This window comes from Epinephelus fuscoguttatus, linkage group LG20 (assembly GCF_011397635.1).
Source record: "Epinephelus fuscoguttatus linkage group LG20, E.fuscoguttatus.final_Chr_v1".
Lineage (NCBI taxonomy): Eukaryota > Metazoa > Chordata > Actinopteri > Perciformes > Serranidae > Epinephelus > Epinephelus fuscoguttatus.
The window spans coordinates 10,473,427-10,487,660 of record NC_064771.1 but is presented as its reverse complement, the minus strand read 5'-3'; the positions used below and the strand labels follow the sequence as shown (position 1 = coordinate 10,487,660).

General features: G+C 40.1%; 2 protein-coding genes across 2 annotated transcripts in view; both read left to right on the top strand.

Moving 5' to 3' along the window:
* pkd1b (polycystic kidney disease 1b) overlaps positions 1-4,388 on the top strand; it is a 36,185-nt gene extending 31,797 nt beyond the window's left edge. Inside the window, exons 40-41 of the mRNA XM_049564342.1 lie at positions 3,309-3,420; positions 3,498-4,388. Of these exons, the coding sequence (XP_049420299.1) occupies positions 3,309-3,420; positions 3,498-4,388 (1,003 nt within the window). The remainder of the gene's footprint in view (positions 1-3,308; positions 3,421-3,497) is intronic.
* Positions 4,389-8,452: 4,064 nt separating this feature from the next.
* Positions 8,453-12,065, top strand: LOC125880859 (pepsin A-like). The gene is made up of 9 exons (XM_049563653.1): positions 8,453-8,547; positions 8,794-8,944; positions 9,038-9,155; positions 10,451-10,569; positions 10,790-10,986; positions 11,087-11,203; positions 11,321-11,462; positions 11,603-11,701; positions 11,792-12,065. Exons 1-9 carry the CDS (start codon positions 8,492-8,494, stop codon positions 11,924-11,926), a joined length of 1,134 nt encoding a protein of 377 aa, XP_049419610.1. The 5' UTR covers positions 8,453-8,491; the 3' UTR covers positions 11,927-12,065.
* The last annotated feature ends 2,169 nt before the right edge of the window (positions 12,066-14,234 follow it).

Here is a 14,234-nt window from a genome sequence, read left to right as displayed (position 1 = left end):
CCAGTAGCATGGCTGGATGGAAATGTGGGTAAAAATCCCAGCACTGCAATATCAAAAGTTTTACGTTATTAGGTGCAACCCAAACTTCCAGTGTCCATCCTTATCTAACATGACTAGTTCCTCATTTTACCAAAATCTTGGGGAGGACTTTATAGTGCAGCTCAGTAATAACATGGTAATAGTGGGGTAATAGTTCAATAATGAAGAGGTAATACCAAAGCAATATGAAGTAATTTACAGAATTAACCGGCGTTCTAATATTACCATGAAATTAAATAGAAGCAGGTAGTTAAATGTTTTGCAGCCCTGATTCATGGTAATTACACAGAAACGGACACAAGTGTTTCCAGGTAGTAAGCCACAGGATTAGACTTATAATTTGTGTAGTGCCTAGAAACAAAAAGGAATGTTTGGAACATGAGGGATGATGAATTTCAGCACTGTAATATGGTAATTACAAATTCTGACATTTAATAATTTTCATGTCATTTTGAAGGTATTACAATGATAGTAGTCTATAATATTATGAAAACATCAATCCAAATAACCCTGTTGTAAAAAAAAATTAATAATAAAAAAAAATCAATACAAAAATATTAATATACTGTTACTAAATCGTTTGGCCTTGTTGCTGTCTTTAAATGTATCAATACACAGTGTTAATACAAAGCTACTACATGGTTATTACTTTGATAATTACATGGTATTACTTATTATTACTTCTTTATTATCAAGCAATTACCCCACTATTACCATTTTATTATCAAGATGTAAAGTGCTACCAAATTTTGTAAGTTTATCTTGTAAATTTTACAACACTGACACATGTACAGTCTTTCCAAGCTTGACACAAAGTGTCCCTGAGGTCACCCCCCCAGACAGAACCTGAGTTACACAACATTTGATCAACATGAAGACATATTAAAAACATTAAAAATTCATGTACAAATAGATGTTTATACAGACTCTGTGAGGTATGCTAATATGCTGACAATGACATTACGAATTTGCTGATGTTTACTCTCAGTCAAGCATGTAAGTATACTAACGTTTGCTAATTAGCACTGAGCGCAAAGTGCAGCTGAGGCTAACAGGTATGCCATTAGTTTTGCAGAGATTTGGTCATAAACCAATTGGACAACTTAAAATATGACATGATAATGGCGCTATGTGAAATGTTAAGAGGTCACCAAAGTGATTGCAGTTCATCCTGTGGGTGAGATGAATGCCTAAACCAAATTTCATGGCAATCAATTCAATAGGTGTTCAGACATATCAATCACAACTACCTAAAGGTCTACCTCATGGTGGAGGTCAAGGAAATGTCAGGGGATTATCAAAAGTTCTAAGAATTAAAATCAGATGATCATAATTTTACCAATGAATATCCATCCAGTTATTATTTGTAAACCCCTTATCCTATTTAAAGTAGCGGTGGGCTGGTTGCCAGTCAATAGGCCCATTTCCACTGAAGAAGTTCCTGGTACTATTTGGGGGCAGGAACTACTACAGGAACGTCCTCTCGCTTGGCCCTCTTGGCCGTGTCTCCACTGAGAGAGCGGAGTACGAGGAAGGTTCCTGTAAAGTTATGGGCTCTGGATGTGACGTAATCGTTGCACGACCATTTACCAGGGTGACGTAGGGACGCCGTTAGCTGATAGCCCTTAGCGGTGTCTGTAATAACTCACTAACTGGCCCGTGAAAAAAAGTATTTTTTCCAGCGGATGTCTTAGTTACAACATGATTGAGCTAACTGGAGTAGTTTCATGTCGTATCCGACAACGGGAGGCTTTTAACAGATGACGTCCTGATGTTAGCTTTGCTGCTGTTAGCTGTCCCTGTCAGCGGCAGCCACTGATGCTTTCTAGACATCCTGATTTCCCAAAACTGAATACATACCACACATATCAACACAAAACTGCTTTGCTAGCTCAATCATGTTGTAACTAAGATATCCGATGGAAAGAATATTTTTTTCACGGGCCATTTAGTGAGTTTTTTTTTACATGGCGGCGGAAGCTATATGAACGAGCTAACCCTCATCTGCTGAGTTTTAAAAATGCCGGCTATTTTGTTGCTTTCTGTTGACATGACATCCCTCCTTGAGTATATCCAATCAGCACCAAGTAATCCCCAAGCCCCAGCCAGGAGTCTTTCGGGGCCGTTCTGAGTACCTATTCCGAGGCAGGGACTTGTTTAGCCCCCGTAAAAGTTCCGGAACTCTGTCCTTCGGGGGTGGTTCCTGCAGTAGAGACACGCACCAACGGCCCCGGCCCTGTAAAATTACCCCGAAGTTCCTGCGGTGGAAACGGGCCTAATTACAGGTCTGACACATGGAGACAGACAACACTCACATTCACACCTACAGGCAATTTAAAGTCAACTGTTAACCTAACCTGCATGTCTATGGACTGGGAGGAAGCCGTAGACCCTGGAGAAAACCCACGATAACATGGGCAGAACATGCAACTCCACACAGAAGGGCCCAAGCTGGCCAGCAGGTTCGATCCTGGAAACACCATGCCACCCACCAATGAACATGCTGAATTGAGAGGGTGATTACTTCTAACACCCGAAATGTTCCGTTTGCAGGGTGCTAACGAGAGGATAATACTGGGTAGGGTACAAAATGCATCAAGTAGAGCTGCATTCATACTAATAGGTTTTCATTTTTACACAGCATTTTGAAATGAAAATGATCTCTGTATACACAAGCATTTTAGCACCATTTCAGATTTAATCTCCGCCCATACTTAGAAACCTGGAAACACACATCACATAACCATTCACGTACACTGGGCATGCACATGCCATCGTAAACAGGAAGCAGATTCTCTACCAGAAAATACTATGGGGAAAAATGCGGAGGAAGAACAGCAGTAGCAAAGAGTAAGTCTTTGCTTGGACCAACGACAAGCGGAACTGTTACTGAAAGTAATACGAGTATAAGGTGGAGTGGCTGGAAATCTTAAAGCAAATATGGCACATATTAGAGTGGTACTGGGAACAATATGGAAACAATAATAGGAAAGGAATACTCACACAAGAAGGACGAAATTACACAAGGTATGTCGACCTAGCTATAATGTTTTGGCTTGATACGTAGTGACTGTTAAGACCCAATTTGGAAGCGAACGTGGGTGTCTGTAATCTCTGTTTCCATCTGTTCAGACTAAAACACAGTTTTCCAACTAAAAGGGGGATTCCAAAACACCAGAATAATGTGGACACTACATGCAAATGCATCATTAATGTATTCATGTGGATTTAGCCTAAATTTCATTGCTTTCTGTTGCTGTGTCCTTAAGGACAGAGCAGGCTGAGCTGTACCGTCCAACCATCGAACCTCAGGACTATGAGATGGTTGAGTTCTTTGTCAAGAGACTTAAACTGTGGATGGGACTCACCAAAGCTAAAGAGGTAGGTAGGGTATTAGTTGTCCTGCAAAACTTTCAAAGTTTGTTCATGTTGCTGATTCCACACATTTTCCTCTCTAGTTCAGGCACAGGGTGAAGTTTGAAGGTATGGACATCCCTCCTTCCAGGTCCTCACAGGAATCCCGTCTCTCCACCCGATCTTCCACCCTCCCCTCTTCACGCTCTCCTTCCCTGTCCTCTTCATTTTCATCCCCCTGTCCCCTGTCCTCGGCTCTCTCAATGAGGTCTGAGGACTCATCAGTGTCTGAGCCAGGGTTCGATGTCCAGCCTTACCTGGACCGCCTGCTGCCCTGCGTCAGTGCGCTGCTATCTCGTTTTGATCAGGTCAATCAGATAACTGAGGATGTTCACAACCTGGAAATGAAACTAGAAGAGGCTCAGACAAGAAGGAGAAAGAGGTGGATCAGTAATGAGGACAAAGGTGTAGAAAGATTCGGAGAGTCAGCAAAGCCAAATGAACTGGAAGGAGAAGGAAGGGAAACAGGAGAAGTAAGACTCAGGAGGACAGGTCTTATTCACCCCAAGCCACAAGTATCCCTTCCGTCCTCATTCTCTTTCACTCCTGCCACATTTCACTCCCCTGCTGCATCAGTCTGCATCTTTCCCCGTACACGTAGCACCAACTCTGAGTCTGACTCAGCATCATTCCAGCCTCAGGCAACTAGTGAAAACCATACTTCTGAAACAGCCAGGTTTGCATCTGGAATTGGTGGTTTGTATCCTCCTGGATATGATGGGTTTCCCAGGAGAAGAGCTTGGCATTCTGGGAGCTCGCATTCAGCTGATGCAGCTCAGAGGATCTTCCAGGCCCAAGGTGGAGATGCTCCATGTGGCAAAGGAGTAGAATATCTAGCATTCACTAACACCAGACCCAGAAGTGAAGAAGTGGTAAGGTGGCAAATCAGTGACGGGGTCCCTGTGAAGAGGAAGGCTTGGACTGAGCAAGACTGACCATGTGCTGACACTGAGAGTGAACTTAGTTGACAGATCTGTATCTGATCGGATCTCTCTAGTGATTTGCATCTACAAAGTCTTGGACTGTATTTGTTGCTGCTTTGGAGCTACATAATAAAACACTGGTTTGAGGATTTCATTGTTTGCGAGCAGGTGCTATTTAGGTAGTAATAAAAGCCCTCTGATTTTGCACATGAAGATCAATTTACTTGTCTTGGTAGTCACAAGACACATCGAGAGGAGCCAGTTGAGGTGGTTCAGGCATCTGGCAAGGATGCCTTCCGGACGCCTCCCTTGGGAGGTGTTTCGGGCATGTCCAACCGGGAGGAGACCTCTGGGCCGCCCCAGAACACGCTGGAGGGACTACATCACCCGGCTGGCCTGGGAACGCCTCGGGGTTCCCGCGGAAGAGCTGACGGAAGTGGCTGGGGAGAGGACTGTCTGGGCTTCTTTGCTGAGGCTGCTGCCCCCGCGACCCGGACCCGGATAAGCGGAGGACGATGAGTACGAGTATGGGTAGTCAGAGAGGAGGACTTGAGTCACGTGACTTGTCAAAAATTGGATATCTTCAGACTTGACAAAGTCAAAAAAGACTTGCAACTTGTCTTGGACTTTAACACCAGCGACCTGTGACTTCACCTGGACATGAGCTCTTTGACTAGGAAATACTTGATTTCTTCCTCCAACCCCAAAGATTAAAAAGTTTGTTATTTACAAAGAGGGACACAAATCAATTAATTTCAATTCATTTCCTGCAGGAGAGAACCTTGAAGACTTGACTTTGGATATGAGTGCCAAGACTTGAGACTTACTTTTGACTTGCAAAACACTGACTTGGTCCCATCTCTGTAAGGAGTAAAACTCAGCCTCAAATAGTTGCATATTGTCATCAGTGGTTCTGATAACCCTAGACCCCAGAGTATGTCATTGGGGGTATCTCTGCTTGGGTTCAAGACCACTAATTTTTTTCTGTTTAGTTGGCATCTAGGGGTGAGGCAGAGTGAGTCAACTAAAAAAAAAAAAAAAAATGCAATTGCTGCTTGACTTACATCAGGACTTCAGATCAGGATATCTTGGACTCTGCTGCAGTGATTGTGACCATTTTCGCAGGTCCAAAAACTTTATGAGAGTACAATACTAAAATGCTGGAGTACCATGAAAGATATTCCTCCATACACTGCAACCACTTCTGGGCTTACCATTGTCACCAGCTATGGACTGACACTGTTCCTCCAGTGCTATTTCTGAGACAGCTATAAAATCTTCCAGTCTTCTGAAGAAAAACAACCTGGAAGCTTTTAGTTGGAGTGATAAAATTTTCAAATTTGAATTAGTCTCTATTTCATATAAAAAAGTGATTTTAGCACCCTACACTTGCACATACTGTAAGACATTTATTGAATGAATTCATCAAACTTACGTTCCCTTCTGGCCTTCATTAGAGTTTTTATAAATGTTCTACGTGCAGGACTTTCCTTTGCTACAAAATAATTGATTCCTATCCAGTGTGCACACCTAAAAATAATGGATGTGTAAGTCATTTTTCAAAACCCAGTAATTATTTAAGCCTGTTGACCATTCACGCTGTAAGTGAAGAAGGAGAGAATGGGGAGTAATGAATGTAGTATTTGGAAAAAATTGAACTTTCACTGCTTCTTTGTACATAGTATCGTTCCTCACAATGTTGCATACCTGTAAATGCAGTTATATGCTGATATACTTTTAAAAGAGACTCTGGATATTTTAATCCACAGGCAAATAAAGACAAGTGACCTTATGGTCTGAAATTGGGTGTGTTTCATTTCCTCAAACATTTTATTTATTCCTGGAAAACGGTATTCTACTATAACAGTACTGTGAACCCTTGTGTTTTCATTAATGTGTTTAGTTTAAATAATAACACCGCTCAATGAATGGTTTATCAGCAGTAATTTATATGATTACTTATCTAAAGGAAAAGACCTTGATATTGGAGTAAACAGTGATAACATAGCAGCAAACACTGTTACTACTGGGAACATCTTGGTAAGGTGACTGATTGTGCTGTTCAAAGTCTAAGATTTTGAGGAGGATGCAGGGAACATGTCTCCCTCAATATTAAGCTACCTCAATTATTGCCAGGAAGTTAAGTTTAAAATTTCCCGGGGGAGGACCTCAAACCCCCTATTTTATAGTTGTCCTACCGCCCAATGTTGAAACAAAACCTACACCTTTGTAGATATGAAATAAGAAATGACATTAAATGTGTGAGATGCTTGACATGCATGTACATGGACAATGCAATCAAACTTAGATTATATGCAGTTTTTGTTTTTTCCTCTGTCATAATAATAATAATAATAATAATAATAAACTTTATTTATTAAGCACCTTTCATACAGGGAGGTGTAGCTCAAAGTGCTTTACAACAAAATAAAAACAGACAAGTACAATTAAAAAAAAAAAGACAAGTGCAAATCCTGCACAATGAAACCAAGAACAATATCATATGTAAAAGATAAAACTAAAACAGCAGAATGCATGGAAGCAGATAAAAAATGTGAAGGATAGGGATAAAAACCAGGGAATAGTGACAGTTAGTTGAAAGCAATGTTGAATAAATAAGTTTTCAATTGTCATTTGAAAATGTTCACAGAGCTTGTATCTCTTACATCCTTGGGTAGTGAGTTCCATAATTTTGGTGCATAGTTAAAAAAAGGCTGAGCTGCCAATTTTCTTATTAGAGTAGTTTGTATTTAAAAAGCCGGCAGCAGACAATCTAAGAGGCTGACAAGGATGATAAAACGACAAAGAATTAGTAATGTAGGCTGGTCCCAAACCATTAAGAGCCTTAAAAACAAGTAAAAGCACTTTAAAATCAATCCTAAAAGATACTGGAAGCCAATGAAGGTTAGCTAAAACTGGGGTGATATGCTCTCTCTTTCTTGTAGAATTATCTCCCGTTTTTCTTGGGGACCAACTAATAAGATTTCGGTTTTGTCACCATTTAATTTAAGAAAATTGGTTTGCATCCACATGTCTACTGCAGCCAATCCAGATGTCAGATGACAGATGGATTGGTCATCACTTGGGTCTAGTGAAATATAAAGTTGGGTGTCATCTGCGTAGCTGTGGAAATTCAGGTTATGTTCTTTGATGATGTCACCTAATGGAAGCATGTACAATGAAAAAAGCAGAGGACCAAGGCAGCTACCCTGAGCAACACCAAATGGTAATTCATGTATCCCTGATACATGATCTCCCACAGTAACAAAAAACTTTCTTCCCATTATATATGTTATATAATAACATATATAACATTGTATATGTTATATAATAACATATATAACATTGTATATGTTATATAATAACATATATAACATTATATATGTAACGTTATATTGTCATAACAAAATATATACACTTAACATTCTTGCAAAAATATGTCAAATACCCCAAAGAAAAGAACTGATATTTAAAACAAAGCATATTGATTTATTAGTAGCGTAATAGCATTTGGGGTACATAAATGCTAAGGAAAAAGTTTTTTAAAAAATGAACGTATAGAAAGTATACAAGAAAACCTAATATGCACAAAATGTAAGTATTATACACAATAAAATATTTAAATTTAAGCTGTTATGTTTAAGAGTCGTATCAGGAACATCATTCCACCTAATATCACCTTTTGACTTTGCTAAGAGAACCTTGCTGTTTCTTTCAGTGGTTAGCACCTTCAACATGAACACAAATATTATACTGCACTAAAGTTATCCAAAAAGCTTTATCCAAAAGTTTGTGTTCCTTCCTTAATCATATAATTGACATTGTGTTAAGGTCAATGATTACTTGGTGCATTACTTATCTTTACTTATCACCTGTTCGCGTGTTTTGCCTTATCATTGTGTAATTATAAAATGTCAGTCCACCTGTATAAAAGAGGATGCATGTCTGTCTGTCAGCATCCAGGTTTTGGAGTCCACAGGTGAGTATACTCACAGTAGACCTACTATATTACTATTGCAATATTTCAGTTTGAATGGTTCTGTGAGGTGATCGACCTCAGTGACATGAGCTAAATTCGACTGAAATTCCTTCTCTTGCACAGCAGAGCCGAGACAATGAAGTGGGCCATTGTTGTGTGTGCCATGGTGGCCCTGTCAGAGTGCCTTGTCCAGTAAGTCAGCCTTACCAGTGCTGTTTTTTTATTTTTCCTACTATGTAGACTGTATGTACTGTGCTCAAGAGTAAATCAAAATTTCAGTAAAGGCAGCTAGGTCAGGAGAATTTCTCTGTAATGTCCTAATATATGAGTACTGAGAGGATTACAAGGATGAATACATCAGCAAAAAACTTCAACAGATCAAGAAAAGGCTTACAAATGTAGCTACAGAATTAAGTTGTTCTCTTTGGTAACACCTAGGGTCCCTCTGGAGAAGGGCAAGACAGCCAGGGAGATCCTGGAGGAGCAGGGTCTATGGGAGGAGTACAGGCTCAAGTACCCATACAACCCCATGGTCAAGTTCGATAATAGCTTTGCCGTGGGCACTCAGTCCATGACCAATGATGCTGATGTGAGTAACAGCTGCTAAAGCTTGAACAGACAAACTTTAATGAATGGCTGATTTTGATCATGAATAATGCCGGTATCTCCTCTTCAACTCCAGCTGGCTTACTTTGGAATCATCTCCATTGGAACTCCTCCTCAGTCCTTCAAGGTCGTCTTTGACACCGGCTCATCTAACCTGTGGGTGCCCTCCATCTACTGCAGCAGCCCAGCCTGCAGTATGTAAAACTGCACATGCACATACATCAAACATTTAGACACATGTTAGATTCTGATAATGTTTTGCCATCTTACTTCCCTCACTGAAGGTATTTCCAACATTAACAGTTTGCACTGGTTATCTAAAATGATTGCAAGACTTTCCTGTCAGTGTTAGGGTTAGGGATTTCTTGAAGATTGCCAGTCTTGACTGGCATTTAAAGTTGATACAAGATCACACAGAAGGCTGGCACATTTCAGCTGACCACTAAGGTCCCTGAGGGAACCAGGTGCTTATTCAAACTAAACGACATTGAATATAGGAAAAAACCAGATGACACCGAAATCCCATGGGTAGGGATAGAGTGGTCTGATATTCCTAAAATAGGATTTAGAAGCATTCAAGACTGAGTATGGTTAGTATGAGGGCTGTTGTAAAGACCAGCTTAATCAAGCCCAAGTCAACTCCAAGCCCAGGTCCAGTCGAGTCTGAGTCAAGCCCAAATATAAGTTTAAGGACTACTACAGGTCTCTGCAGGTATGTTAACTGATATGATATCCTGTTCTTTGTGGTTGGTAAAATAAATTCAATTATGGTGGAATTTGTGGACATTTTGCCATCCAATGTTAGCTGGTGTAGCTAGCTAGTGACTTGCTGTGAGTGATGTTACGGTTAGCAGACTGTGGCAGCAAGTGCTGGGCTCAGAGTCAGTGTTGCTTCCAAAACTGGGCCAGTGCCAGAGAGAAAGAAGCAGTGGGAGGGGTACGTTTTCCTCTGTACAACCTAACCTGAATCAGCAGCCAGCAACAACTTGATAAGTTCTCAATAGCCAAGACTGAGACCAAGAGAATACAAAGTCCAACAAGGCCTGAGACCAAGACAAGTGCAAGACTTCAAAAAAGTGGTCTCAAGCTGGACTTGAGACCAAGACCAGACTCAAGTACTACAGCCCTGGTTAGTATTTCGGCTGAATTTTGGGTGAGGGGATAAGAACCTGAGATAGCTATACGTGGATGAGAGGTCAAGATCTTCCAGAGGATACACAGTCCCTGGGAGCTTTTCTGTGCCACTTTTATAAATTTGCTTTGTATCTGACATTGTACATTTTCAAATAGCAATTGCATAGGTCTGTTGCTTCTTTGCTGCTCACCTGTTTAAATATCTTACTGTACTTTAATCGTTTTGACTGTCAATTGCATCATTTTCTTTTGACTCCTGCTAAAGTGCACATCAAAAAAAAAAAAAAAAAGTGAATTCACGCTGTAACAGCAAATTTAAATTAGATGTTTTTTTTCACAATCTCTACCTTCCTAGACAACCATGACAAGTTTAACCCCAGCCTAAGCAGTACCTACAGGCAAAACGGCGCTTCTCTCAGGATCCAATACGGCACCGGCAGCATGATTGGTTTCCTTGGATATGACACTGTGACGGTGAGAGACAGAAGCATAAAGGGTCACTTTTAATCAGAAAATGATTTTTATTCACAGTTCTAACAGAATGGTTATCACTGTGTCTAACCACATTTAAGACATTGAGGTACCCAGATTCATTTACAATTGAATATCTTTAAAAAAGAAAAAGCAATAGAAGATACCATTGTAATTTAAGACAGTCTTACACTCCTGTGCTCTCTTTATGTTTGTCCGTCAGGTGGGTGGGTTCGCTGTGCAGAACCAGATCTTCGGTTTGAGCACAAGTGAGGCTCCCTTCATGCAGTACATGCGTGCTGATGGTATCCTGGGCTTGGCATACCCACGCCTGTCTGCTTCCGGTGCTACACCTGTGTTCGACAACATGATGAAGCAGGGCCTGGTCAGCCAGGACCTGTTCTCTGTGTACCTGAGCTCGTAAGGACAGTCATAACCGCAGTATCCTACTACTTACTTATACAAAGATAGCAACTAATTTCTAGTACATTTTTCAATAACTTCACACTTTTCTCCATAGTAACAGTAACAGTGGCAGTGTGGTGACCTTTGGAGGAATTGACCCCAACCACTACTCTGGCTCCATCACCTGGATCCCCCTCTCTAGTGAGCTGTACTGGCAGATCACAGTGGACAGGTAAAGCCACAGATACAGCATCCCGCGTCCCCCGCAATTTAGCCAAACCAAATTGATATCGTCTGCAAAAGTGTTTGATATCTGCTTGATGCACACATTACTGTGTATCCCTTTCAGTGTTACCGTCAATGGCCAGGTTGTTGCTTGCAATGGCGGTTGCCAGGCTATTGTGGACACTGGCACTTCTCTGATTGTTGGACCTCAGAGCAGCATCAGCAACATCAACCAAGTGGTGGGAGCTTACAGCCAGAACGGAAACGTAAGTGCCAATAAAAGACATAGTTATTGACTGAAAAAGATTTCTTTAGCCTTACATTAAATACAGCTTAACCAAGTTAAAAATTGAAGAGTGAATCAAATTCTGATATAATGTCATCCCTTTTACTTTCTCTCCCTCAGGATATGGTCAGCTGTAACAACATTGGCCAAATGCCTGATGTGACCTTCCACATCCAGGGACAGGAATTCACCCTTCCAAGCTCTGCCTACATTCGTCAGGTAACTGTTTGTCTCCCAGTGGGACTAATATGTTTTCATTTTACTATGCCTACTGTCTGACTGAAATTCTTCTTTGAAAACCCCCCATAGTCTTACTATGGCTGCCATAGTGGCTTTGGCAATGGAGGAAGCAGCCTGTGGATCCTGGGTGATGTCTTCATCAGACAGTACTACTCCATCTTTGACAGAGGCCAGAATAGGGTGGGTCTGGCCAGGGCTGCATAAGCTGCCTGAACTCACCATGCTGAAGAACCGTGAAACAATCATGTGTACCCTGTGATTTCCAGCATGCCTAGACTTAAATCTTTTCCTTGCCCAATAACTACTCACATATCCTTAAATCCAATAAAAAGAGTTGAATCAATATGACTGGTGTTTTATTTAATTGAATGGACATGACTCTAATTCTGTGTCTATGATAAGCTACTGTAACATATAATTTAACTCATGTCACCAGTTATGGATTGACACTGTTCCTCCAGTGCTATTTCTGAGACAGCTATAAAATCTTCCAGTCTTTTAGTTGGAGTGATAACATTTTCAATTTTGAATTAGTCTCTAACTATTTCATATAAAAGAGATTTTAGCACCCTACACTTGCACATAAGACATTTATTGAATGAATTCATCAAACTCATGTTCCCTTCTGGCCTTCATTAGAGTTTTTATAAATGTCTTCTGTGCAGGACTTTCCTTTGCTACAAAATAATTGATTCCTATCCAGTGTGCACACCTAAAAATAATGGATGTGTAAGTCATTTTTCAAAACTCAGTAATTATTTAAGCCTGTTGACCATTCATGCTGTAAGTAAAGAAGGAGAGAACGGGGAGTCATGAATGTCATATTTGGAAAAAAATGAACTTTCACTGTTGTCCACTTCTTTGTACATAGTATCGTTCCTCACAGTGTTGCATACCTGTAAATGCAGTTATATGCTGATATACTTTTAAAAGAGACTCTGGATATTTTAATCCACAGGCGAATAAAGACAAGTGACCTTATGGTCTGAAACTGGGTGTGTTTCATTTCCTCAAACATTTTATTTATACCTGGAAAATGGTATTCTATATCAGTACTGTAAACCCTTGTGTTTTCATTAATGTGTTTAGTTTAAATAATAACATCGCTCAGTGAATGGTTTATCAGCAGTAATTTATATGATTACTTATCTAAAGGAAAAGACCTTGATATTGGAGTAAACATGTGATAACATAGCAGCAAACACTGTTACTACTGGGAACCTCTTGCTAAGGTGACTGATTGTGCTGTTCAGAGTCTAAGATTTTGAGGAGGATGCAGGCAACATGTCTCCCTCAATATTAAGAACATGCACATATGCCACCATCCCCTGATAATAACATTAAAGTAGCGGAGGACATTTACTTTAACAAAATTAAAGACATTGCCACCTTAAATGGATGCAGAGAAGGCACAAGTTGATGCATGAAAATTCCCCAAAATGCAATCCAATGTTGAAACAAAACCTACACCTTTGTAGGTCTCTGCCATTTTAAAATGATATGGCATTAAATGTGTGAGATGTTTGACTTGAATGTACATGGACAACAATGCAATGAAATTTAGATGATATGCAGTTTTTGTTTTTGTTTTTCCTCTGTCATAACACAATATATACACATACACATAACATACTTGCAAAAATATAGCCAATACCCCATAGAAAAGAACTGATATTTGAAGAGGCAACAGATAGGATTCGTTTTTTTGTTTTTTTTTTAAGTTTGGCGCCACCTAGCATCAGTGGTGTTGCTCGCACTGTCGCAACGACTAAATTGACCGTAGGGATCAGAGATAATCAATAAAATGTAAGCTGTAAAGACACCAGTATACTACTATGTATATGTAGAATGAGAAGGTGTGTGGACACTCTACTAAATAAATGAGTAAAGAGACCGAGCAACAATTATCAGATTTATCTGGAGAAAAAACAAATAGTAATGCAAATAATTATATCAGAATGCACAGTACCAGTACAAACAACTCACAGTAAATTATACCAATATGTACAGTATCAGTGCAAACAACAGTAGACACGTAAGGGATAATGTATAGTGAGCCTGTGACTGTTGAAAAATAACTCCCAACAGGGGAATGGTTCCATTCCCCCCATTGCTATGGCGTCCCTGGCAACGGAGCAGCAGAGCACCGGCGATATCTCAAGAAATAAACACTGCATTATTTTGTTGAAATTGAAATGGGAAATTGAATGGGAAACAAAGTTCAGTGTTCACTTAGGTGGGCCTAACTTAGCTGGGTGATGTCCGTTGATAGCTGCCTCCAAGAGAACAGAAGGAAGGGAGGGGGAGAGGGGGGGAGAATAGATGTTTTCTGTTATTTAGCTTTTTATTAGCTTTGTTTGCTTGAATTTGGCATATTCCTATTTGAGTCTTAGTAACAATTGGGGTTTGTAGTAGTTTTCTTTTACAACCATTTTCTGTTTTTTATACTATGAACCCTATCTACAGATTTTCTTATGCAAGGTTTTCTCAAATAAAGGTTATCATTTTAATG

Excerpts from the sequence above, each read along its gene's own strand:
- LOC125880859 (XM_049563653.1), top strand. The coding sequence starts at position 8,492 with ATGAAGTGGGCCATTGTTGTGTGTGCCATGGTGGCCCTGTCAGAGTGC. Across the intron at positions 8,548-8,793 it reads CTGTCAGAGTGCCTTGTCCA|GGTCCCTCTGGAGAAGGGCA; the intron begins GTAAGTCAGCCT and ends GGTAACACCTAG. Across the intron at positions 10,570-10,789 it reads TTGGATATGACACTGTGACG|GTGGGTGGGTTCGCTGTGCA; the intron begins GTGAGAGACAGA and ends TTTGTCCGTCAG.